This window comes from Pituophis catenifer, unplaced genomic scaffold (assembly GCF_029215685.1).
Source record: "Pituophis catenifer annectens isolate HBS135680 unplaced genomic scaffold, rPitCat1.0.hap2 SCAF_8, whole genome shotgun sequence".
NCBI lineage: Eukaryota > Metazoa > Chordata > Lepidosauria > Squamata > Colubridae > Pituophis > Pituophis catenifer.
Genome location: NW_027256888.1, coordinates 46,911,486 through 46,937,627, shown reverse-complemented (window position 1 = coordinate 46,937,627; position 26,142 = coordinate 46,911,486). Strand labels below are relative to the sequence as shown.

Below are 26,142 nucleotides of genomic sequence, written 5' to 3'. Positions count from 1 at the left end.
ACGGCTAGGTAATAAAATCATACAGATCTGTGATAAAATTTGCCTAATTTATATTTTATTCTCTGACCTGCTTTTTCCTTATTTTGAAACTTTTACAATTGGGACCCGGATTATTGTTTTCTCCAGAACTCTTTCAGTGCTACAGGAGGGGGGTTTCTTTTGTCAGCCTTGTTTGCTTTTTTATATTAGCTTTTACTTCCAATGCAAAGAAAGCAAGACAAATACTTCTGTTGGCTCAATAACATTTTTTTAACTACATTAGTTCTATTATTCCTGTTTGAACTTTCAATTTCTCTTTAAACTACAATACAAACCTAGAGATAGTTTCTAGAAGAACACCCTCAGGAATGTTTCAGTCACAATAGATTTCTTTCCCAAATTAAATAATAAAACACCAGAACCATTATAAACCTGTTACTTGGGGTGCATGCAAGTGTACAAAACGTATGGATTCTACTGTAGATTAGAGTTTTATTAGTAAACTAATATTACTGTGCATACGTAGACATTTGTGTTAAATAAATCAAGGGATCTAAATTATCACTGCATTTATTTTTTAACACTTTTGCAGGGATATTGCATTAAAAAGTTACAAAAATATAAAAAATCATAAAACAATACTTTTCATATCTGAAAATAGCATAAAATACAAAATATTTACAGGCATATATTGCAATAGAGGTGTTTTTTTCTTGAGAGCTGCAAAAACAGAACACGCACATATATACATTTGTGGGGTGGGAGTAGGGAACCAAGATGGTTACAGGATTTTCTATAAATTACATGAAATGCAAGTAATTTTGCTTTAATGTTTTAAAAGTAGAACACTTATACATTAATTCCAGTCAGGAAAAACCAGTCTAGATTTTTTGAGGAAAGTCTACTATTCTGAGTATAAAAAAAATTTATTACCATCGAGTTATTTAAATTTGTCATACGCAGTTTCGTCAGTGAGGGCCAACTGGATTGGTAAACATTACCAGAATGGAAGATAGACAGTGCAACTTTTCTTTGATGAATTCTGGAAGTTTTTCATCTTCTCTATACCTAAGAAGATACCAATATTCCAATTTTAATCTTTTGGGATAACACTTTTTATTTTACATCATTCTAGTATGTAAGAGAAATAATCTTACAGTAAGTAAGAACTGTACTGAATACTTGGGAAGGTACAAAAAATTGTAATGAACTCTATTGCAGTTTTTTTGGGGGAGGGAGGCTAGGTTTTAGTTCTCAAAACTATATTAAATTGTGCAAACCTAAAATGGTTTGACAATGGATTCCCAACTATGTTTCAGTGCAATGAAGGGATAGGAGGCGTAATCTATAGTGATACTCAGGATGTTTGTCCTCAGCTACAAAGTGGATGTAGATCTCTGAAGCATAAGAGATTCTTTACAATATTCTCTGGCACTGAAGAGAATTTAGGAAAGCTGATATTAATCCACCCATGAATAACCTGTGGAAGCAGGATCTTCATTTATAAGGCAGAATTAGCCAGGAATTAATTACTCATGTATTTAAAGGTTAAAAAGTTTCCATTCCTGATCTTGCTAGGTGATGGTAATTTCTAATTCATTCAATTTATTTAAAATGGAAAAACAACCCTATTGAGCCAGACAATATTGGATTTTGTGAGCATATGTGAAGAATAAACTCCTGAAATGACAACTATGATGACAGGCATAACCAGTTACTAAGAACCAGTGGTGAAATCCAATTTTTTTACTACCTGTTCTGTGGGCGTGGTGTGACTTGGTGGGCAGGGGAAGGATACTGCAAAATCCCCATTCCCTCCCCACTCTGAGGCCAGCCAGAGGTGGTATTTGCCGGTTCTCAAAACTACTCAACATTTCCACTACTGGTTCTCCAGAACCTGTCAGAACCTGCTGGATTTCACCCCTGCTAAGAACTCATTTGTGAACTAGCCTCCTAGGCTATTCTCTCCTGAAGTATCTTTCTGGAGCCCCTAAAGCATTTTCCCACTAAATATGCTGAAAGCTGGTGCTTGGCTTTGCAACAGGCCAGTTTTCTAATTTTGTTTTATTAAAAGTCATTTTTTAAAAAATCAGGTAAGTTAGAAGAGGATCAAAGTGGAGTCTACAAGCTTTCATCTCTTGCATTAAATGTTCTGATTAGAGCTATTATCTTATTAACAAATGAAACCAATGGTCTAATGATTTAAACCACACTTTCAGACAAAAGATAAGGGATTAAAAAAAATTGTATACTATGGTTGTATTTTGCACATACAGAACAAAAATTGGTCAACCACATATATAACCTGCACTGTGGACAATAACGTGTGTTGGAGTGTGGTACAAATTCAGAAACCAGGATTGAGTAAATTATACTGTAGTTATATTAACCATAAATAGGTTATATTTTTTTCACATTTCTCCTACATAAATATATTTTAAATACCGGAAGTTCCTAAAATTGATTCCTCAACTGCTGTTTTGTAACATCAGGAGTTTTTGTTGTATAATGTTAAAACACAACCACTAGATGAATGTGCACATAATTGTAGAACATTGGTTTCTGCACAAGTGTATATGCATATTGTAAGAAAGCAGTTATCCAGCTGCTACCCTCAAGGCAGGGGGAGTCAACAAAAACTTAGTTCATTAGCAGATTCCTATTTTTGTCATTATATACAAATCAGGAATTGTGTTTTTAAATAAATTTGTCTAAGAATTAAGAGTTTTAAGAATTTTGAGTTATTATAGTTTGCTTTCATCACATTTTTTGGTATATATATATATATATATATATATCAGGCTTCACAGATTATTTCAGCTCAATAATTCCAATTGAGTGAAAACATGCAAACAAAGCATTCATTTCAAGTCACAGTTCAACACATGCCTACTAATGGATTATATTATATGTTCCCTGTTTTCCTAGTCTTTTCATGAAAGTGAGTTTTCAGAACATGAATTATAATATCAAAAAGATGGGGATTACTGTATAATTGGAAGACTGTCCATTTATAAAATGGCTTACAATTAAGAGCTTGTAAAAAGGTGGCTCCTGTACTCTTAGAAAACATTCATGTGTCATGTTTCCAAGGGTGGCTTAATTCAGTGGTGGAATTCAGCTGGTTCTGGTGAACAGGTAGTGGTCACTGCAGGAGGCTCCATCTACCCGCAACGTGCGAGGTTCTGCCCATCCGCAATGCGCAAGCAAAGCGCATGCATGGAAGGCTGTGCATATGCACAGAGGAGGCGCATGTGAGCGAACCTAGTGCACGCATGCATGCGCTCACATTTGCAAAGGTAAGTGAATCCCACCTCTAGCTTAATTACTTTCTTTAACTTGGCCTCTGAATTAGTTCAGTGTTAAAGGACAAGCAATATAAAAACTATATGATTCAGGGCAGTCTAGATTTAATTTTTCATTTAAAAATTGAATCATAATATTGAAAAACATAATTTGGCATTTAAATAATTTGACATTTAAACCTGTTTCTCAATATACATACCCACATAACATTTTTATTGTTTATTGGTTTTCTTGTTTTTCTTGTTTTTAGGGGGAGTTCTTCTTTTCTCTCTTAATTTTAGCTCAGATTTGTTAAACATAATTTATTATATAACAGTTTTTTCTGTCAAAGCATTTTAAAAATATACATGTAGTAGTACAACAGATAGTTGATGAAAAACAAATGGAGAAAGTAACAAAATATCAGAATTTGCAAACTGAAATTTTAATAATTAATTTTTTAAATCAAAATTGACACACTGACTTTACAAAAAATCACCTTGCTTGGAACTTCCCACATACTAAAATGTGCACAGTCCCCACACTCTTGCTTAAAAATCAAATGAGAAAATATAAAGTCTAGAGACTGATATTTATTGAAGGATTACTTAATAATAACAAAACTAATACATACCTAACTGTGTCACCAGCTGGAGATGTGTAAGTAATAGAGGGAACACCAGCCTGAGCAACCAATTGGGATCCATCATTAAATTGAACCCATACTGCCCCACTTGTGAACTAGAAGGGAAGAAAAGATTATTTCATATATGGAAGTCTATAAAATAGCTGTTTACCTAATCACTCAACAAGAATTATCAAAAAAAGTATCCCACATTGTAAGGCCATTACATTATATTAAAGTGGTTTCATAATTAGGATCTGGCTTCAGGCTTAAATGAGAAGCAGTCTCCATTATTTTGGTTATTTGGTTTCGTCTCAAAGTAGTAATTTATTCAGAGAAATTACTCATTCCACTGGAGAGAAAATGTTGCATTGGATGGAAATCATTGCATTCCTTTTTCAATGCAAATAGTGTTGCCTACTATTTGAGCAAGGTATAATCAGGTTTTTTGGCAAATTATATTCTGGCTCATGAACCTATTCATATGCATTGTAATCCTGGCAATTTTTGTGTATCAAGTACAATAAGAAACTAATGGTAATATTATGTTCTACTATTAACTACAGTCTAATCCGTAGCAAATATCAAAACATGAGCAGAGTGATAACAGAGTTACAGCTTTAAATATCAATTTGTAACTTGCTCTCTCCTCCACTGTGATCATATAAATCTGATTGGGTTTTTTGGAGTGAATTACAGACTCACCTGAGAAGCCCAGCCAACATTCTTTACAAAGACAGACTTTAGCAATTGGGCTGAATGTGGAACACAGTCATTGGAGCTACCAGAAGAGTTCTTTGATTCAGATGTAGCTTCTGTGAATGCAGATCCTTCATAACACATCTAGAAGGTATTCATGGAAATATAAGATTGCAATAATAGATCAAACTTTGCCAGAGGCTTCAGTATTTAACAAAATAATTTAATTTCATTAGCTATATGCCAGGAATTCAATCTTGTCTTTATGCACCCTAACACCATTGCTTGGGTCTCTTTAAACAATCTAGGGCAGTTACCAAAATTAAAATTTAAATGTATAGTATATATATATATATATATTTAAAAATCTCATAATAAAAGAATGATCTGTGCATTTGCTTACTTACAGATAGGTTAATATTAGACACTTGAGTTGAAGATTCAGATTTGGCAACATCTCTCTTCAAAGCTGTACTCATCAAAGATGGGGCTGTACTTGATAAAGCTTTTGGAGATTCAGGATTTCCTGGTTTACTGAGGTAGAGAAAAGATATATTTAGCTCTACATGAAAGCATAAATGAAAATCTCTATTAAAAAATGTCTGCCATGTGAGAAGCAATTATATTGGAAAATAAAGAACACCAAATGTGACAGCTTACCGACCAACAATAATGGGGAAAAATGGAACACTTTCACTTCTTTCTTCTGCCAGAATGGCAGTTTCTAGTGCAAGGCAAATGCGATGAGCCTATTAAAATAAGGAAATAAATACATACAGGCACATTAAAATTACACTGATAATGCAGTTTTGTTCCTTTATGATGGAATAGGAGTACAGCGGACAACAGCAATAACAGTATTATATAATGAAAGTATTGATAATTCTATAAAAAAAGGCAATTTAAAAGCTATATATTTGAAATTGATCAATCTATTAAAAGTTATTCACCAATTGATATTATTTTTCATTGATTCATTTGCCCCAACTATCTATCACAACTTCTTACAGTTTTTCAAACATAGAACTGGAACAAAATAGATGAATTGGAAAATGCACTTTCACACCTCCACCTTTAAAAATATAAACAATACTCACCTCATTTGCATGATGCACATATATTTGTATATCCTTCTGTAAAATTTCATTTTCTTCTCTTATTGTATAGGCTTTTCCGGATTTTTCAATTATTCGTATTGCTCCTGCTGCTTTGTGTATTTTTGCCCCTAGAAGGAAAAAAATGGTCAAGTAGAGGAAATGTACTCTCATACTCTTTGATGTATATTAAAATAAAATAAAATTACAGTTGAAAATTTCCAACAGTTCAGTATTATTCAGGACCAGAATAAAACACAAATGCAATCTGTCTGCCTGAAGAATAAATATTGTGAAAAAAAAATTCCTTGGAATACAAATTTCTCACTGCCTTCAAAACTTTCTATAAAAAAATTGCACAGGAATAGAAGCTCTCTTTTATGAGCTTCAATGTTAGAAAATATTTTATAGATAGTCCTCAGATTATGATCACTCGTTCCAATGTCCATTCAGAATTATGAAAGCACTGAATCAATGGTACTTATAATAGATCCTAGTAGTTCCAGATATCACAGCATCCTCACAGTCACGACCTGATATTCCTCCACTGCTACATTGCCCAGTTATTTGTTTGGTGACATGGACAGCTATATAAGGATATCTGAGGAACCATTTTACCCCAATGGGACTAATCCACCCTACTCATTTCAATGGAAAGGGCCCACTTCGGATCATGTAGGCGAAAGAATTTCAGCTCGCAGAATCCAAGAAAAGAACCTATTCTGTGACCCCTGCCCTCTGGAATATTCTCCCATTGGAAATGAGCCCCCCCCCCCATTCTTGGCCTTCTAGAAGAGCCTAAAAACTTGGCTCTGGTTGCTTGGCCTGGGGTCCCAAAAGGGACCTGCTACAGTGGGGGGTGCCTGACAGGGTAGATTCCCCCCCCCCAAAAAAGCTGGTCATTATCATTTAAGATTTAACTCTCTATTCAATTTTTCTAATTGCAATTGCTTTTAGCACTTTTTAACTTTTTATTATATTGTAAGCTGCGCAGAATTGCTGTAGCAGCACAATTGATGATATAGACATTTAATAAATAAAAAAATAAATTTGATATATAGATAAATAAATAAAATCAACGGAGAATCTAGCAGGAAGTCAGAAGTTGCAGTCATGCAGTCCTGGTTCAATGACAGCAACTGGGACCCCTGGAATTGCCACTGTTAAGCAACATGGTGACGCAATGTTGTACTTTGCAACCAGATTGCTAAGCAACAGAAAATCAGTCCCTGTTGCTACTGAAACCTGAGGATTACCTCCAATGATCAGCTGCATGTGGACATTTTGCTGAAGGAGTTTGAAAACTAAAAAAAACTTTTAACTCTGCTTCTCTGAAAAAGGAAGTTTCTGCCAGTTTTCAGCTATTGTGATCAGAGGAGATTCTGAAGGCCACTTAAAGGGGCTTTGAATTACTCATGGCCATGTCAATTGCACGCAGAAGTCGGTAAAAATGAAGTGTAAATACTAACATTTAATTTTCAAATAATTAAGTTTTATAATAATCATAATCACTTATGAATATTATAAAACAAAAAATTCCTTAAGTAATTAAAAAATTGTCTCCACTATGAAATGGTATATAAGTCTAAGCGATATTGCTATAAAAGCACAAGAAATACATATTTAGTAGTGCTCAGCATGTGATAGCCAAATATGTCCCAAAGATACTTTTTGAGGTGGCAACTGGACTTGTTTTTTCTTTTAAGACGTTTTGCTTCTCATCCAAGAAGCTTCTTCACCTCTGACAGGATAGTGGGGAATGGAAGGATTTATATTTCTTGCAGACAGCTGGTCATTTGCATCCTTTTAGAGCAGTGGTTCTCAACCTTCCTAATGCCGCGACCCTTTAATACAGTTCCTCATGTTGTGGTGACCCCCAACCAGGGGTGGGTTCTAAATTTATTTTACTACCGGTTCTGTGGGCGTGGCTTATTTTGTGGGCGTGGCTTGGAGGTCATGTGACCGAGTGGGCATGGCTAGCTGGTCATGTGACCGGGTGGCCATGGCTATGTGTATAGGGACTACTCAGAGGGCTGAAAAAAAGTCATTTCTGACAGGTCTTCGCACTTTTGACTGGTCCTCACACTTATGACCATCCTCACATTTATGCCTGTGCAGCATTCTTAACAACCATGTCACTCATTTCACAACTGCTTCTCTTCAACATGGTATAAGATAGGGCAAAAAACGTAAAATGTGAGGACAGTCGTAAATTCGAGGACTGGTCAAAAGTGCGAGGACCAGTCAAAAATAACTTTTTCAGCCCTCTGAGTAGTCCCTGTGCACAAAAGGACTACCCAGAGGGCTGAAAAAAGTGATTTCTACAGGTCCTCGCACTTTTGACCGGTCTTCGCACTTATGACTGGTCATCATTTATGCCCATTGTAGCATTCTTAACAACCATGTCACTCATTTCACAACTGCTTCTCTTCACTATGGTGACAAGATAGGGCAAAAACGTAAAATGTGAGGACAGTCGTAAGTTCGAGGACTGGTCAAAAGTGAGAGGACCAGTCAAAAATAACTTTTTCAGCCCTCTGAGTAGTCCATATGCATAAAAGGATACAGCAATAGAGAGGGATGAAGGAAGGGAAGGGAAATTAGAATAGGAGTGAAGGTAAGAGAGGGAGGAAGAGAGGAGGAGAAGGAGAAAGAGGAAGTAGGGAGAAGAAGAAGAGGGGGGGAAGAGAAAGTAAGTAAGAAAGAAAAGACAGAGGTGGTAGGTTTGAGGAGAAAGATTGCTGTACAATAAAAAAGATGAAAGGGAAGAAAGCCAACCCCAAACAAATATAAAGATATTAAGATAAAGAATGAATTGTTAAACTTTAAAGAATAAAAGAGAACAAATAGGAATAAATAGCAATAATTAGAAACACACATACAAACATACAACATATTTTCTTTGAACAGAGTATTTGGCCGGTCCACAAATTTAAACAGTTGTAGGAGGTTAGCAGCCACCCCTTTCCTAGAAGAATGAAATATTTTGGGAAATATTAAAAAGGCAGAATATTATATTTCTCTGGATGAGAAATGGAGAAGCATATTTTACAGATAAAGCAGCTCCCACCTTCCTGCCCCCCACCCTTTGTTAATGGGCCAGAGGCAGAAAGTCAATCCTTTGTCAAAGGACATTTGCAACACAATAGCAACAGAAACTAACACAATGGGCCCCATCAAGCCATGTGATTCTGTCCACTATTAAAACATCTTTCCAAACAGTCTCCATGTTTCCAGTGTCTTTTTCCCCACTTGGAGCAGAACCCAGAAGGATATTTCTTCCAACACAGTATTTAGTCATTTCAATTAAATTTACAATTTCTATATTTCCTTTTTACCATATTTATTCAACTATTTTTTTAAAAAACCAATATTACCCTTCATCCTCATCTCTAATCTTAATCAAATTCAATTTTTCCCTTCTATTCTATATTATACCCCTTTGCATTGTCATCTATTTTTATATCCATCCTCACATTGGTTAATTATGTAATACAGTTGTTTAATACAAATTCAACATTTTAATATAAATCAATTAGTTATATAACTATCTTTTTTGTATATTTATCAATATGAACATGAATATTCCAATTATTTCCATGCAATCCAATTTCTTACAAATCAATTAATATTTACCAATAATAATAAACCAAATAATTTCCCCCATATATTCCTCCAAACCACAACTTAACCATTTCTGCTTTCAACACAATATACAATTAATAGTATCTCAATTATTACAATTCCCTAGTTAAATAGAGCTTTTTTTCTTTTGTGTTTTAAAATCTTGAACCTCCTCTTGCCCTAAATTTCCCATTATTTGCAGTTTTGTACCTACCTTTTTTGGTGAGGAAAAAGAAAAAGAAACCTCTCTGCCTCATTTTGTCACGTTGCAGCTAAGACCCTGCTTTCGCTTTCTTTTCAGTATAGCTAGGGGGAAAAAAACTTGCTCCAGGAATTTACCTCTTTGCAGCTAGCTCTTTGAAGCCCCGCGGCAAGAATTTAAAGTTTTTTTCCCTCTAGCCATCAGCTGGGACTCCGGAGCAGCAATAGATTGGGAGTGGGCGGGGTAAGCGAACGGCGACTGGGCGATCCAGCAGAGGCAGAGGGTGAGTGAAGGCGGGGGGGGGGGGGCGAGAGAGGGCTTTGGCGACCCCTGGGAAATGGCCGTTCGACCCCCAAAGGGGTCGCGACCCCCAGGTTGAGAACCGCTGTTTTAGAGGGTCATTGAAGCACTTGGAGGTTTATCTGTGTCCTGGTTCCTGTAGTCCTATAAACGGTAGACTACAGGAACCAGGAGTACTAATCAGGTGACCTGAGGTGTCTGCAAGGAATATAAACCCTTCCATTCCTCACTATCCTGTCAGAGGTGAAGAAGCTTCTTTGATAAGAATGAAAATGTCTTCAAAGAAAAAACAAGAAAGTCCAGTTGCCTCCTGAAAAAGCACCTTTGGAACAACCATGACCTGGATGACTGAGAATCTCTACAGATTCAAATATATAAATATATTAATTTCAATTAAGAGTTTTAGTATATTTAGTGTATGATGACTCAATTAGCAAAATTCCTTAAAATATACAAGTTAAGGAACTATTAGCAGAATAAAGTCAGGGTCAACTAATAGTTTAATTACAAATTTAACAGTTGAAGGAAATGTGCGGAAGAACCGAAGGACATGTACCATCATAAAAACAAATTTCCACATCTGCAGGAGCCGAATTTTCCATCAACATGCACTTGGCATATCTTGTATAGAAAGTGACTTTGGGTGTTTTGGATCTTACCAACTGCACAAATTTGGCAGCATATTGATACTTTTTCCAGTACTTCTCTAAAAGAAAGAAAAGAAAGTTGTTACAGTTCAGTTTATCTTTTTACTTATAACAAGTGAATATATCTTGATTTTAACTTAAGGAAAAAAAATCATTTTTCCGTATGTTCTTCATCCCCATATATGTAAATCATTCCATATTTCATTTCTTTTCCTTCCTTTGTTTTGATATATCTCCTATGGGTCATAATTCCAAACTTCATTCATATACAGATTTATGCTTATGTATTGCTGTTATTGTAAATTGATAAGAAAATGCATATTGTGGCAACCCTACTTATTATTATACAGAAAGCATGTGGCAGTAAACTTTAAATAACATGTTGCCTACTAAAGCCACTTGAAAAAAACTTTGAACAAGTTGCCAGAATAAATAAATCAGCCTCTATGAATATGCAGTGCTCCTGATAAATCTTCCCTTTGGGAACTTGACTTGCTGATCTTTCTAAGGCCATGAAGACGTGGTTTTGCTACTTAGCCAAGCGTGTGGTTGAACCCATATCACAGTTACTTCTATTGATGTGTTGGTTGATTTTGTACCTTGGCAGCCATATATATTATTTATTGATTTGCTATATTTTTAGTTCTGTGTTTAAATACTGTTATCTGCCCAGAGTCATATATTTAAGATGGATGGGTCACTGTGGATGAAATGGAGGGAGGGAGAGTGGAGAAGGAAGGAAGGAAGGAAGGAAGGAAGGAAGGAAGGAAGGAAGGAAGGAAGGAAGGAAGGACGGACGGACAACATAATTGTCGGGCATTTCTAATAGGATGACAGAACTGTGAAAAACTAAAGTTATTCCTAGAGACAGGTCAAGGTAACAAGCTTCTGTCCAAAAAACTGTAAAAGTCAAAGAAACTTCAGTGGCACCTGACTAACACAATACATGGAAGAGGAACTGCTCTAGTTCAGGGGTAATGTACCTCTTGTATTTTCATGCAGGATTGAAACATTCTTGCCTGAAATTGGCAAACTGCCACCAGCAACAGTAGACAACAATGGACTCATTTTGTGCAAGACAACTCGCTAAACAGAGGCTGCTCAGTCAGCCTGTAAATAAATGTAGTCTTATGGAGATGGCAATGGTGAGGGTTGAAGGCAAGCATGTGTGCATAGTCTCGCAACTTGGGCGTCCTCCTGGATACACGGCTGTCTTTGGAAGAGCATATGACGGACGTGGCCAGGGGGGCTTTTCATCAGGTCCACCTGATTCGCCAGTTGCGTCCCTTTCTGGATTGGGACTCCTTATGCACAGTCACTCAGGCGCTTGTCACTTCCCGCCTGGACTACTGCAATGCTCTCTACATGGGGCTCCCCTTGAGGAGCACCCAAAGGCTCCAACTGGTGCAGAATGCGGCCGCGCGGGGGATTATGGGAGCAAGAGGGCGCTCCCATGTGATGCCTCTCCTGCACGAGCTGCATTGGCTTCCAGTGGTCTTCCGGGTGCGCTTCAAGGTGTATAATAAATAATATTAAATTTAATTATTAAATAATAATAATAATAATAATAATAATAATAATAATAATAATAATAATAAAATAGTCACTGGCAGGCAGGGGGCTGAGACTAATGGAGTAGGGCCTGCAGCAGAGAAGGCAGAGAGCCATGTCTGGCACAAAGAGCCTCAGCAGGCAAATCAGACATGCTGGTGGGAATGCGTAGGAGGTTAAGACTGCTGTTTGTACTGGGACAGGCAAGCCAGGAAACCAGTTGCCAGAAAAGGGGAGGTAGTGGCAGCAAGCCCGGCACTGACAAAGCCACCATACCCAGAAGGAAGAAGAAAACAGGCAAGGTCAGTTGAAGGCATCAGAGATAAGCAGTGGTGAAGCGAGGATGGTCTAAAGAGGATGGAGAGAGGTAGAGAGATTGGGGAGAGTTGAAGCAGAAGTGTGACAGGCAGAAGAAGCATGAGAATCTGGCCTAATGACTACAACTGGGACTACCACAATTAGCATAGCTAAATGATGCAGTTACATGATATTTCACCTAATGACTACTTAGTGACAGAAATTCTGATCTCAATTAGTTCAAGGTTAGTATTAGCAAAAGTCCTTTAACAACTTTTAATGTTTATTCCAGTAATTCAATATTTTCATTTAAAAAGTCTAGAATTTATTTTAATATTTAAATTTAGTACTGCAAAGCAATGCAGGTAGGCTAATAAGTTGCTGCATATTATCATAAAGGTAATCGTTGACTTACAATAGCAATTGGAACCAGAATTTCCATGGCTAAGCAATGCAGTTGTAAAGTGCAACCACATTGCTTAGAGATGGCAATCCCGGCAGCCCCAATTGCTGTTGTTAAATGAATCGCATGGTCGATGCAACCATTGGCTGGCTTCCCACAACCAAAATCATTGAGGAAGTTGGCAGGAAGTTATAGGCCACAGGAAAGTAAGTAAGTCACTATTGCCAGGTGAGGGAGAAGCAATGGAGATGTAGGGGAAGGTTGAATAGAGTGTGAGGGAGGCACAGTGTGAGTGCAGGAAGTTGCAAACAGGAGCATGAGAGGCACAGTGCAGGTCACAGATGATATATTGAGGGCATGCATAAGAGGTATGGCACAAGTCAGGGCCATAGGGATGCACAAAAGGCATTGTGTGAGTGAGGGAAAGTATGTGTAAGAGGTTTTACCTGAACTTTCACATCTCATATAATGAATAGAAAGTATACTTTGGAAGTACAAAATCAGTGACAACAATGCCTTTTAAAAGCTATTTATTTAATGGGAGTAATTATATCACTCAAAACAGTTAAGGAAAAAACTTTTGAAAGATAGTTATGGTTATAGCATCAATATTTTCAAAAGGACTCCGTATGCAATTGATAGATGATTCATATAAATATCCATATAATATTATGAGTCATTTAGTCATTTATACACACATATACACACACATACTTAAAGCGGTGTATATTTATATACTTGCTGACACAGAGGATAGTAGGAAACCTAATGAATGAGCTGAGAAAAAATGGAAAGTTATCAAGATTATATTGCATGTTTTATAACTTTATAAGAAATCACTGTAAATCATAATTCTTTAAATTACTGGCTTATCCTCAATCAGCAGTGTACTAATACCCACTGATCAATCACTTCCACTTGATCCTGGTTTCACTCTGCGTCAATCTGATTCCTGTCACAAATTCCAGCCAAATATGTGATCTTAAAAGAAAAACAAATTCTAAATGACTCAAAGAAATTATAATTACCTGGCAAGTTATCAAAGCTATATACGTTTAGGTGCTCAGGAGATGCCGGTGGTCTGTCATTAAGAGGAACACCTATACCTTCATTTGGATGGTAAACTGTGACCTTAATATACAGTAAAAAAATAAAAAGTATCATTAAACTAAATTATAAAGTAAACAACAGTTAAACAATAAAGAGTACTTCAAATTAAAACTGCATAGGTTATCAATTCAAATTAATTTTCTCTAGAATGCTTTGCTATCTTTATTGACCAACATCAACTGCAAATTTTACAGACACAGATTTAGAGATTTTAAGATCTTCAGCTGAATTCTACATAATATGGTAATGTTGGCATAAACATTTAGTTTAGTAATATTTAAATTTGAATAATAGAAATTAATAGTTACCTCATTTCCATCACAAGAAATCTTTAGTACTTCTTTTACAAACTCCTGTGAATTATATTCCTTTAGAAATTCCATACATACTTCTCCTGTATCTAGAATACTCACCTAGAATATATGTTGAAAATCAACAAAATAAATATAGTGCAAGAAATCTAAAGAAAAACTTCCTTCACCAAATATTCATATCTGTAGTGCCAAAAAATCATTTATAATATATTACATATTGTTATCAACCTACACAGAAAAAATCTTTTTATGTCACTGAACAGTAATTACAGTTTTATGACAACCAATATACTAGACATGGATATTAGTAGAAAAAAAGGAGATGATCAATGGAAAAATATCATGAGAGTTAAACCAAGAGATTTGAACTAAAGATGAGAGAGAGAGAAAAAAAACCAACAGCATTCAAATAGAGACAGATGTTAAATTAAAAATTAAGGATTGAGAAGAAGCCTTTTGAGTCCAATAACTAAATTGGAAACATTAAAGCCAGTTATATTTCAAAAAAATAGTCACTAAGCATCACAAAAACATGCAAGATTATACCAATGTTATCTTTTTAGGTACTGAATCTGAACAGAAATTTATCTGCATAAAGTTCAGCCAGCACTAATTTTATTTTCATATTCCACTGAGAATTCCACTCAATTTGTATTTCCACTGAGGGAAATCCTGAAGGTTCAGGTTTTGTAGCATTGAGAACTAAGTCTGCACTCTGCTTATAAGCAACAGAAATAAATTGAATCTATATATTTATTGTTTGTACCCACGTACTTAAACTCAATGCAAGAGCAGAGCTGGTTGTGGTTAATGTTTGGGGTTCAATATTTTCGAAGAAAAAAAGAATGTTAATCATAAACACTATTTTATACTTTAGCAATTTAGACACATTTAACCATGCTTATATTTATAATCACATTTTTCAAAGTAATTTCTATAATAGTATTACTTTTCTATTTTACTTTTTATTTCTGCAGAGATATTATTTAGAAACGTACAAAGCTCTTACCACAGCATTTTTTGTTTTCTGCCTTATTGGTTTCAGTCTATGAGCACTCAGAGGAGATACGATATTTCGCAGGAGAGCTTTTGGGTGTCCATACTGTGATTCTTTGTCTCTGTTTTTGATTTCAGACACAAGATGGTGACCAAATGCAGGTGCTAGCAGGGCCTTTTCAGATTTACTTGGAAGTCTAGCTGTATATTTTCTTAATTCTTGTGATCCCATAGTTGGTGCAGAATCAGGAGAATTTTTACTCTGTGAACCATTTCTCACTGTCTTTAGAGTCTCTTGAGGCATACCAAGATAGAACCGACAATCCCCATTTATTTTATATGAAGGTTCTGATACCTGAACTGAAGTAGCAAAATAACATTTTAATCATTTTGGAAATGCATTGTTGTGGAATTTTTCCTTAATAAAGGAAAAGTACATTTTCTTTTAAAAATAAATCAGGTTAACTCTTTCATAACTGATATAGCATATAATTTTAATCTAAGGGTCTAATTCAAATATGAAAAGGTTCAACAAAGTTCAGTTCCACTTAAATTACCTGATTAAGATAGCATATATTATTATATAACTGATAAATTAGGTTTCTTACTGTGTAAACTGTTTTCCTGAGTATAAATGAACAGCAATAATATTTCTATTGACAATACTTAGCAGGGTGGATAAAAATCAATGATTTTTTTAAAAAAAATTAAAAAAATCGGATTTTTTTAATTTAAATCGGATTTTTTTATTTAAATCAGATTTTTTTTTATTTTTATTGAATTTATTTTAATAAAAAACTTTTGGGGTAAAAATCTATCGTAAGATAGTTTTATATTTAAGATACATAAATAATTTAGTTTATTCAGCATGAAATGGAGCTTAGTTATGTAGCACAAGGCTATATATTCTGCAACACTGGGACTATTGGTGAGTCAACAGTAGGTCAAAGGAGTAGCAGAGATGACAGTTGCTCTTTAAAAATTATGATTTAAATTGAGTTGATTTAAATCAAGTCTTTTTACTAGTGATTTAAATCATGATTTAAATCGACTCGATTTAAATCAAATCCATCCTGATACTTAGAATATGAATTTGAATTTTTCGGCATTCGGTATATATATGCCCTGATCAGATTTCTGTCAGTCTCCTGCATTAGAAAACATCTAATTATATGTGTTCTTCCTTTCAAGATAAGCATATGGATAGGGAGTGGTAAAAATAAATCCCAACAACTATCCTGATAAAGTATATGAATCAACACATCCCTTCTGTCAAAGTAGAAACACAATTAAGAACAAGAATTGAAAAGAGCATTATCCAAGGATTCAGATAATCCTAACTGTTTATCCTTGGTTTCAATTCCCCAAGGGTTTCCTACTAATTAAAGATGCTTAAGATTTAACTCCCATAGTTTTAAATTACAGCTCTATGTTTGTATTCTTTCAATTCCTGTTGTAATGTGATGCAGTGGAAAGAAAACTCCTCCTTCCCGTCTGTTCCTATTATTCTCTCCCAGCCCACATATAAACTAATGCTAATAATTACTTATTATATATATTTCCAGGCAATACCTAAGCATTTTGAAGAGAATAAAAATTTTATTATTATTATTTAAAAAGTTTTGAAAGATAAAGAAAGTATTACTTAAGAATTAAAGTAACAAATTTTAAGGACAGATGTGGACAATTCTAATGTTTATTGAAAGAGTAGTTAGTACTCTGTTTTTCTTATTTTCAAATTATAGTGTGATCTATTCTGGAACACCTGTTTGTTTTCATTCAAACACCGAAACATTTTGTATCAAGTAAAAGCTAGTTCCTACATTCCAGAACTCTGCATTATAATCAGGAAATCTAACTTGGGATTCATCTAAGGATGAATAAAGATATCTCAACTCAGACATAAAGACAGAGATCCCTGTGATTCCACTCACACACACCCCGCCCCTAAACTATACATGTTAATTTTTCCTGAAAATATTTGGAAATAATAAAGCAACTTATATTACTATCAAACATGCTATCCTGTCCCAATTTACAACTTACTATAATATTGCAAGTATGCTTGAATATATGCAAAGACTATGTTTTTCTTCTGTTGTACACAACAGGCTTAGAAAAGCAACTTCCTCTTCCTCTAGAGCATATTTATTCTTCAAAACAATCTCCCCTATATTCTCTAACCCCTCCCCAAAGCAAATTTCTATCTTTTACATCATTATTGGATATGTCCACAAAGTTTTCCTGAAAATTTTCATTATAAGAATTACTTGTTTTATACAAATTTAATGTACTCAGATTAAATAAATCCATACCACCAAGCTGTATATTTCCAAGCCATTGCTGCATTGTTTCAGTTTGAGTCTTCAGTTCTAAAAAAGCATTGTCAGTCTTCACTGGACAGGGAAAATCTGAACTAAAAACAAAATGTAAGCATCTATAAGCACTCTCCATTAATTTGCACACACGTAACTTGCTAATCTTTAAATATATGTTTACTTAATGGGCTAGGACGCTAGGTTATAAATCAGCATAATACAATTTAACGAATTACTTCAGACAGAAGTTGTATTTTAAATTGATATAGTAGCTGGCTTATTTCTTTAAACCACATTTAAGCGTTTCCAGCTTAAGATGTCCACTTATTGAACTGTAATTGAATACAAACTGAAATGTACATTTCTAATATTACACCTGCCATGAAAGTATTAGCAAACCAGATTCTAAATCATTACTTATCATAATGTAAAAGAAAGATAATAAAAACCCAAATAAACCCAATCAAAATAAGATTTCAATTTTTACCAAGGTTGTTGTTTTATAGGTGGTGAAAAATGTTTTTCCACTGAGTCACAGTTAGCGGGAAAGTCTTCCTTAAATACAATTGGGAAATCACGATAACAATTTATAGGAGAAAAATCTTTTTTATTTTCTATTAGTCCATGTCTTGGTTTTGGGAGGATTTCCAAGGACTGGCACCTTTCCACTTGACTTGATATTTCTGAATTCTGACTATGAGATGTGCCTGATCTTTCAGAGGAGTGGGCCCTCCTGAGATAGCGTGAATGAGGTCTTTCTTCAATTAGCTGTGTTGTTCTTCCCCTTCCAGTATTGACAACTTCATTTATTGGAAGTCCCTGGTTGTCGTGAAGGCTTCCACAACCAGTTGCAACATTGTTAGCACTCTTGTGTTTAGGAAAAACTGTCATTTTGTTGGGAAGTGGATGCTCGATTAAAAGTCTTTTCTTTTCTTTTAAGCAGCCACTTGTACTGACACTGGGAGAAGCAGTGGAAGCGATAGAAATTGTGGCATTTCCACTATCCATTGAATCTTCTACGTTTCCTAAATCTTTACTTCTTACTGACCTACCACTGGACATAAAAGGATGATCCAATACAGATGAAAGGCTTAAACGATCTGCTGGGTTTTTCCGAAGTAACTGGTGAATGAGATCCTGAGCTTCTCTTGACACAAACGCTGGCATTTCATAATCTGCTAGTACAACTTTGCTCAGAGTGTTTTTTACTGTATCAGTATCAAAAGGTGGCTTTCCAGCCAGAAGTGTAAAGAACATACATCCTAAAGACCAGACATCAGACTCAAGCCCATGTGCACTTCTTGTAGCTATTTCTGGAGAAATATAATTAGGAGTCCCACACATTGTATAATGCTTTTCGTGAGGCATTTTCAGTTGTGTTGCAAGTCCAAAATCAGCTATCTTGATATTCATATTGTTGGTGAGTAAGAGATTAGAGAGTGTAAGATCCCGATGGAGTATTCCATGGGAATGCAGATACAACATTCCTGTAATAATTTGATGCATGAAGTTCCGAACTGTATAGAACAAAAAGAGATATAGGATGCTTTAAGTCTTTCTCATACCAAATATATATCGTACACATTCAGAGAGAAAGCTGACCCATTCACAGAACTCATAAACAGAGGATTTAAGAAAATCTCAACTCTGTCTGGCTCAGGGGTTGACTCAGCCTTCCATTCTTCCGAGATCAATAAAATGAGGAGCAAAATTGTTGGGAGAAATATAAAGAAATGTAAAGATTTTTTATGTAAAAGTTTTAAAATGCATATATATTTGTATACAATCAACATGTAGCAATCTTACCTTCTTCTTCAGAAAAATGATTCTTCCTATTTTTTAAATATCTGCTCATTTCTCCATTATGGCACATCTCAAGTATCAAATACACATAGTTACTATCTTCAAAGTAGTTATACAACTAGGAAAAAAAATAAATAGTTATAACAAGTTAAACCTTAATTATAGATGTTTAACTTCTAAAGGTAATTTCTTACCTCAAGTATGGAGGGATGCTTTAGTTGACAATGAATCTTCACCTCATTTTGTACCCTTTGTACCATACCAGCTTTGTGCATAGCTTTTTTGTCAATCTAAAAAGATAACAAATCTTTTTAGCTTATATACAAAAGTGAAAATAAGAATGAGCAAACACATTTAACAGTATAATGAATAATAACACTATTATTCCAGGTACAGACTGCTTTTTTACTCTCAGTTTGAGTGAGTTTTGGTGCTATAATCTCACCTTTGATCACAAAGAAATACATAAACTGAATCAAAACAGCATTACTTCAAGTATATCGTTAGGATCTGAATATAAACATTGCTTTGAATACCTTGTAAGATGTATGGAAATATAATGAATTTTCTCATAAAACAAAAGCCAACTTCTTATCTTAAAACATGGTTTGGCTGTTGTTTTAAATTTAAATAGCAATCAAAGGATGTCGGGGGGATAGACTGGGATATAAATGTAACATACTTTTACACTATAAGTTTTCTGTGGCAATAAACATCATTTTCAAACTGGTAGATGATGAAGGACAACATTCAAACCAGTAATATTTTTAAAACTCTACCAGTGTCAGGTCCGAGTGAGAAATCAGCCAAACTGGTGCAAATGAAAGAATATCAAGCATGAAACATGGAGTTTATTAGTCTATTAGTCTATTTATTGCCCTGCTGGTCACTTACCATTTTAATAGCCACTTCAAGCCCAGTTTTCAAGGATACAGCTCTGTATACGCCTGCAAAGGAACCCTTGCCCAAAAGGTTCCCTACCTTGAACTCCTACAAATGAAAAAATAATCTCATATTACTTAATTTATTGTTTATCCAATATTAGCCACTATTTTTAAATATGCTACATGCACGTTTTCCCATTCTGAAAAGAATTTTTATAGAAAAGTGAGGAAAAAAAGTATTAAAATTTAATTAACAATTTAAAATCATGTTACCTTTCTTCAAAAAAAATAATAATAGTGAAATGTTTTGAAATAAATAAAGTTGAGGCCAAGTAAGAATATTATAATACTGGAAGAAAAAAATTGCTTCTGTGTCCCAGGGAAAAGACTTACCAGATGCAAATATGACTACAATGTTGGCCCTAGGTCTGAGTCTACAAAAATTTATTCTACAAAATTCACAGCGTTGCTGGCTTAACTTTTCTTATTCCATAGACTTTTCAAAAGTTGGCTATAGAAGCCTTCAACTCTCTCCTTGTTTGCATTAATAAGAGATAAAGACCTAATGAAAAGTCCTTCAGACTAAATTTGTAAGCTCATGCGAAATTCCTGATTTTTGGGGGAGGACAGGACTGGGGGGTAATGTAAACCACCTGTTCCTTCAACACTTCTCCCTCCGCACAATTTCCGTGATACTTATTCTCTCTATATATATATCCCCTTCCAAAAGAGAACTAGCCCGTCCGTAATTTGGAGAAAAATCTTCGATCCGCGGTTTTGCTTAGGCAGTGCTCTACCTTAATGGAGCTCTCACAAGGCAAGCAATGGGACATGCCGGCGCAGGATACGCCGTCGCCGGGCAGAGGGGAGAGCAGAAGACTGAGGAGCCACTGCGGCATCCTGCCCGGGAGTCGAGCCCACTGAGAGGTCTGAAGCTTAAGCTATGCAGACGGGCGATCTTGCCGCCCTTTCTCCCGCTCCCGAGGGAGACGCGGCTTCCAACACCCGCTTCCATAGCAGCAGCAGCCGCCGCCGAGGAAAAACTCCGGAGGGGAGCCAGAATACCCTCCCTGCCCCTCGGGATCCCGCGGTGGTTTAAACTATTGCCGCCCGGCCGAGAAGTACGGAACTTCAAAGTCTGTTCGTTTCAACCGGGAGTGAACCCGCGAACAAAACCGATCGGACCGAGTCAAATTATCTCAACGATGGCGTAGAGACTTCACTTTGAAACCAAGCCCGATGCTTTTAGGAGCGTTAGACCTCCCTTCTTTCCCTCAGGAAAGAAGCGAGTGCCTGAATTCCATTTGAAACAGAGACTTTAAATCTGCTACATATGCGTGTGTATGTGGATAAACTACACATATACACAGAGTAGGATAATTCTCTAAAGCTTTAGTAAAACAGCCTTTTCTAAAGGGCAACCTGTCGTTCTATTGTTTAATGGAAACTTTTTTTCTTCTTTCCTGTCAGTTTTTGGATGTGCTTTAGATTGTAAAGCACTCTGAATTTAAGGATGGGTTGAAGTATAAAATACAGGTGGTCCTCGATTTATGACCACAATTATTATTATTATTATTATATTATTATTATATTTAATTTTGTATACCGCCCTTCTCCCGAAGGACTCAGGGCGGTGCACAGCCAGATTAAAATACATACAATACAAAATTTAAAATAATTTAAAACAGAATTAAATCCAATTGGCTTCCCGAAGTATTTAAAACCCATTACCCCTTAAAAACCCTTTAAAAATTTCAAGCCAGCCCAGCTTGCTGGAATAGGAAGGTCTTCAAAGCTCGACGGAAGGTACAGAGGTCCGGGATTAGTCATATTCCTGGGGGTAGCTCGTTCCAGAGGGCACAATTGAACCCAACATTTTGGTTGCTAAACAAGACAGTTGTTAAATGAGTTGTGCCCCATTGTATGACCTTTTTTGCCAAGTTATTAAGTGAATCACTGCAGCTGTTAAGTTAGTAACACACTTCTTAAGGGAATCTGGCTTCCCCATTGACTTTGCTTGTCAGAAAGTCGCAAAACAGTAAATTACTTACACCCTCGGGTATTCAACCATCATAAATATGAACCAGTGGCATCCAAATTTTGATTACGTGACCATGAGTATGCTGCAACAGTCGTAATTGTGAAAAATGGTCATAAGTTGCTTTTTTCAATACTATTTGTAACTTTGAAGTGTCACTAAACAAATAATTGTAAATCAAGGGCTACCTGTATCAGGATTATAAACTAGAAAGAATTATAAAACAAATACATTATTTATGTCAGATAGACTGCTGATTTATTTTAAAAAATCAGGCTAAATACTCTTCATAGTTTGAGAAACAATTCCTGTCAAATCCTGCAGCCACTAATAGAATATAATTGGATATCGGACAATATTCATGCTCTAGACATATTCCTCAATGTAATGGCTGGATTGCAAAGGCTACATGACTGTACGATATAACAAAATGCTTGTAAGCACAAAAGACATTCCATCCTGCATTTTCAAAAAACACAACTAAGAGAAATTCTTCAAGAAAATCTGCCAACATGGCTACCTCTTCCAGTTAAGGCAACAGGCCAAATTTTTAACATAAAAGAGCTCTTTACACCATTATACAGATTTTGCAGTACTGACTGATACTAGCATACACAATCCTACAAAGAATCCAATTTTTGACAAAAGCTCTAATTTGACAGATGAGCTTTCAGCATACTACTGCAACTGCTACACATATTTTCCCAAGGATTCAATTTTTTAACATCAATTCAAATCTTGAATTGTCAATTAGACTAAAACTTTGTTTCTAAACACAAGAACTATCATATTTTGAATTTAACAATGTGTGAATATTAGTATTTTGTAAATACATGTTTTCTATTTTTTGTTATATGCTAGAGTTGCACAAGCCAAAATTATTAAATACTGTAAAAATAACATCTGATTTTAATACCTGTAGTCATAAAAAAGCTTAAAACGGGAACAATGCCAATCAAATAGATGGCATATGCCATCTTTTAAACAGCTGTGTTTTCATAACTTTTTGGAAGATGACTGAAATAGGGGATTATTTGTTGTACTATTGACTTAAATAAGAATCTGTAAGAGATCCTTCCAAGGAACTTCTAGAATTACATACTGAACAGATGAGCATTACCAAAGGTAATATAATATCACATAAACATGTGTTCCTCGGTAATATTTACTCTTATTCATTTTTCTCTTAGACAACCTCTGTGAGCAAAACTGATCAAAACAGATCAGCAAAACTGATCTGTGTATGTATATACCTCTGTGTGCGCACACATACACACACACATATACAATTATAAAATACAAAACATTCTCAGAAACTTTATAGAATATTTCAGCTTGGTCTCTGGTGTCTACCTTAAAAATCTTCTAGTAACCAGATTAAAAAAGACTTTGCAAACAATAGAGGGTTGTTAGTTCCTTTTCTAGACCATCAATCCATGCATAATTGAGACCAACATATATACAGTATGTATTTCCTGTGAAGTATTTTCTTTCTGCCAGCTTTCCTTTCCATTTCTTATCACTTTCAGAAACAGCATTATTTTACAATCTATAATACATATAGTCCTTGATTTACAACAGTTCATTTAGTGGCCATTCAAAGTTTGGAACTGAAACTGAAAGAAGTGACCTATGATCAGTTTTCACACTTATGACCATTGCAGCATCCCCCACAATCACATGATCCAAATTCAGACACTTGGCAACTGATTCATGACGGTTATAGTGTTTCAGGGTCAGTGATCACCTTTTGTGACCTTCTGACAAGGAATAGCAATAGAGAAACCAGATTCACTTAACAACTGCAGTGATTCACTTAACAATTGTGGCAAGAAAGGTTGTAAAATGGGGGCAAAATTCACTTAACAATGGTCTTAGCAACAGAAATGTAGGGGTCAACTGTTGTCATAATTCAGAGACTATCTGTACTGTATGCAAAGAAATAATAGATCTGAGAAGGTAGGAAAGCTACCATGTACTCAGACTTACACTTGGGAAGTCATTGTAATGCCTAATCAGGCAATGAGGTTTTCAATATAAAAAAAAGTGAGGGACGGGGGTCTCCGAATGTATTGCAGTAGGAAATGGAGCACCTATTGCAATACTCTTAAGCAGTTATGTGTCTTCCTGGCATTGCATGTAACTGCTTTAAGATGTTCCAAAGAGGTGGTGTGTTTGGTTTTCAAAGAACCTTTTGGAGTGGAATCAGAAGTATTATACATAAGTGGCATAAGAATTCTGACACTGAAAGCAATTTCTGTTTACATTTCTGTCTATTCATTATTAGACTCTGAAACAATGGTAGGTGGCCAAGGAAGGTAGCATAGTAATTGAACTAAATTGATAGCCAATAATTTAGTTTCATAATATTTGAAGGGATTAACTTCTAGGTAAGTCTGTATTGAGCTGCAACTATAAATTTAGGATCATGCTTTTGGAAGCTGTAGTCCATATCCACTCAAAGTATTGAGTATTCCTATTTTTTACAAGAGGCTTAACTATAGATTTCTCATCCAATTTTTTGAGGCATATTGAATATAAACTAACCATACCAGTTAGTTCTACAGAATATGATGGATTATATTGTTGACTGCTTTGTGGCTCAGTGTAGTTAGTGTACAGTAATTTACCTCTAATTGTGAAGTTATCTAGTTGATCTTAGCTGGATTAAAAATCTAAGCAAGATTAGGCGTGCTCAATACTTGGATAGGAGAGCTCCAGAAAATATCAGGACTAGCCTAACTGGGAAACCAAGCAATGGCAAACCACTTATTATTGCAAAAATAATAAATCCCAATAATATAGAAGTACCCATGAATTCACCAGAAATCAATCCTGACCAGAGAATCATTTATACACCACTTCTAACTCATTCAACTAACCATAGTTGAACAAAATGGCTTACTTCATGTGGAAAACTGTCAAGAACTGAATGATTTAAGAGGGTTATGACAGAATTTAGTACAGAAATGTTAGATTTAATTTGCAATTATCTAAACTAATATTAATGTTGAAAAATTGAAGGCATGCTTCATAAAGTATTTTTACAATCAAGGAGGCCACGGGCATATTGTTACTATGACGGCTTTCCACGAGGGGATAATTTGCACAGGATAACTGAATTGCACAGCTGTTGGATGCCCAACTTGTTTCCATTGTTTTATCTTAAACCCAAAGGTTTAAAATTTTGGAAATGGGGGGGGGGATATATTTTTCTTTGTTTACAAGGGGTAGTGTAGCTGATCTCGACTGATCCCAAAGATGTTAAGCAGGTTGAGATTCGGAAGTTTAAAAAAACATCTCGGAAAAAAGCAGTGGCAATCATTTCCGGACTAGAAAACAGAGACGCATCCAGGAAGTTTACCTGGAGTCAAGCTTAGTAAAAGTTTTGGGATCAGCCCAACTATTATGCGGGGCTAGACAGAGTGAAGTCCTTTCCCACAAAGAACCTCAATAAATATATCTTATATAGGAAAGGGACCTGAGCCGGTAATAATTGATCGTCAATTGTGTTCTGCAAGGGTGATACTTTTGCGCAGCATCTGTCATGATAAGTGAGATGGGACTACTGGATCACTCAGAAAACCTGCCTCCCCTCGACCGGATAATGGTTGGATGCAATCTTTTCCCGAGGAGCAAAGGGACAGGAGGTCCATCCTTTTTGTCCGCCCCGCCCGTAGTGTAATGGCCGTTCCGCACCTCAATCTTCTCGCCGATGCAAGTCGCCATGGTGAAGGCGATGCTCTCACTCCGTCGTGTAATCCGTTACCGCTATCGCATGACCGCCTAGTCTGCGTCCTTGTCCTACGGTTGTCGGTCCAGAGGCCTGTCCTTCCCCGCTATGGGGGTCGGGGAGAAACTCCCTCCTTGCGGGGCTCCATTTTGAAAAATCCCGCCGTTGCAAACTTCGCCCAGAAAGGCTACGTCTGACGTCACACGTCATTTCCTCTCTCTGGTTCTTTGAGAGGAGCGC

The 26,142-nt window shown here is 35.8% G+C and overlaps 1 protein-coding gene across 1 annotated transcript; it reads right to left on the bottom strand.

Annotated features, from left to right (window-relative positions):
- Nucleotides 1–743: 743 nt before the first annotated feature.
- PLK4 (polo like kinase 4) lies at nt 744–25,898 on the bottom strand. Its single transcript, XM_070948512.1, has 16 exons — nt 25,869–25,898; nt 20,142–20,237; nt 19,442–19,537; nt 19,251–19,365; nt 17,932–18,961; nt 17,442–17,542; nt 15,140–15,486; nt 14,125–14,229; nt 13,735–13,837; nt 10,365–10,514; nt 5,686–5,813; nt 5,249–5,337; nt 4,996–5,122; nt 4,595–4,732; nt 3,899–4,005; nt 744–1,047 (listed from the first exon to the last, which is right to left on the bottom strand). Exons 1-16 carry the CDS (start codon nt 25,896–25,898, stop codon nt 948–950), a joined length of 2,862 nt encoding a protein of 953 aa, XP_070804613.1. The 3' UTR covers nt 744–947.
- Between the last annotated feature and the right edge of the window lie 244 nt (nt 25,899–26,142).

Coding starts and splice junctions, on each gene's coding strand:
- PLK4 (XM_070948512.1), bottom strand. CDS start 25,898: ATGGCGACTTGCATCGGCGAGAAGATTGAG. Junction 5,123..5,248: donor TTCCCCATTATTGTTGGTCG/GTAAGCTGTCAC, acceptor TCTCTACCTCAG/TAAACCAGGAAATCCTGAAT. Junction 4,006..4,594: donor ATGTTGGCTGGGCTTCTCAG/GTGAGTCTGTAA, acceptor CTTCCCTTCTAG/TTCACAAGTGGGGCAGTATG.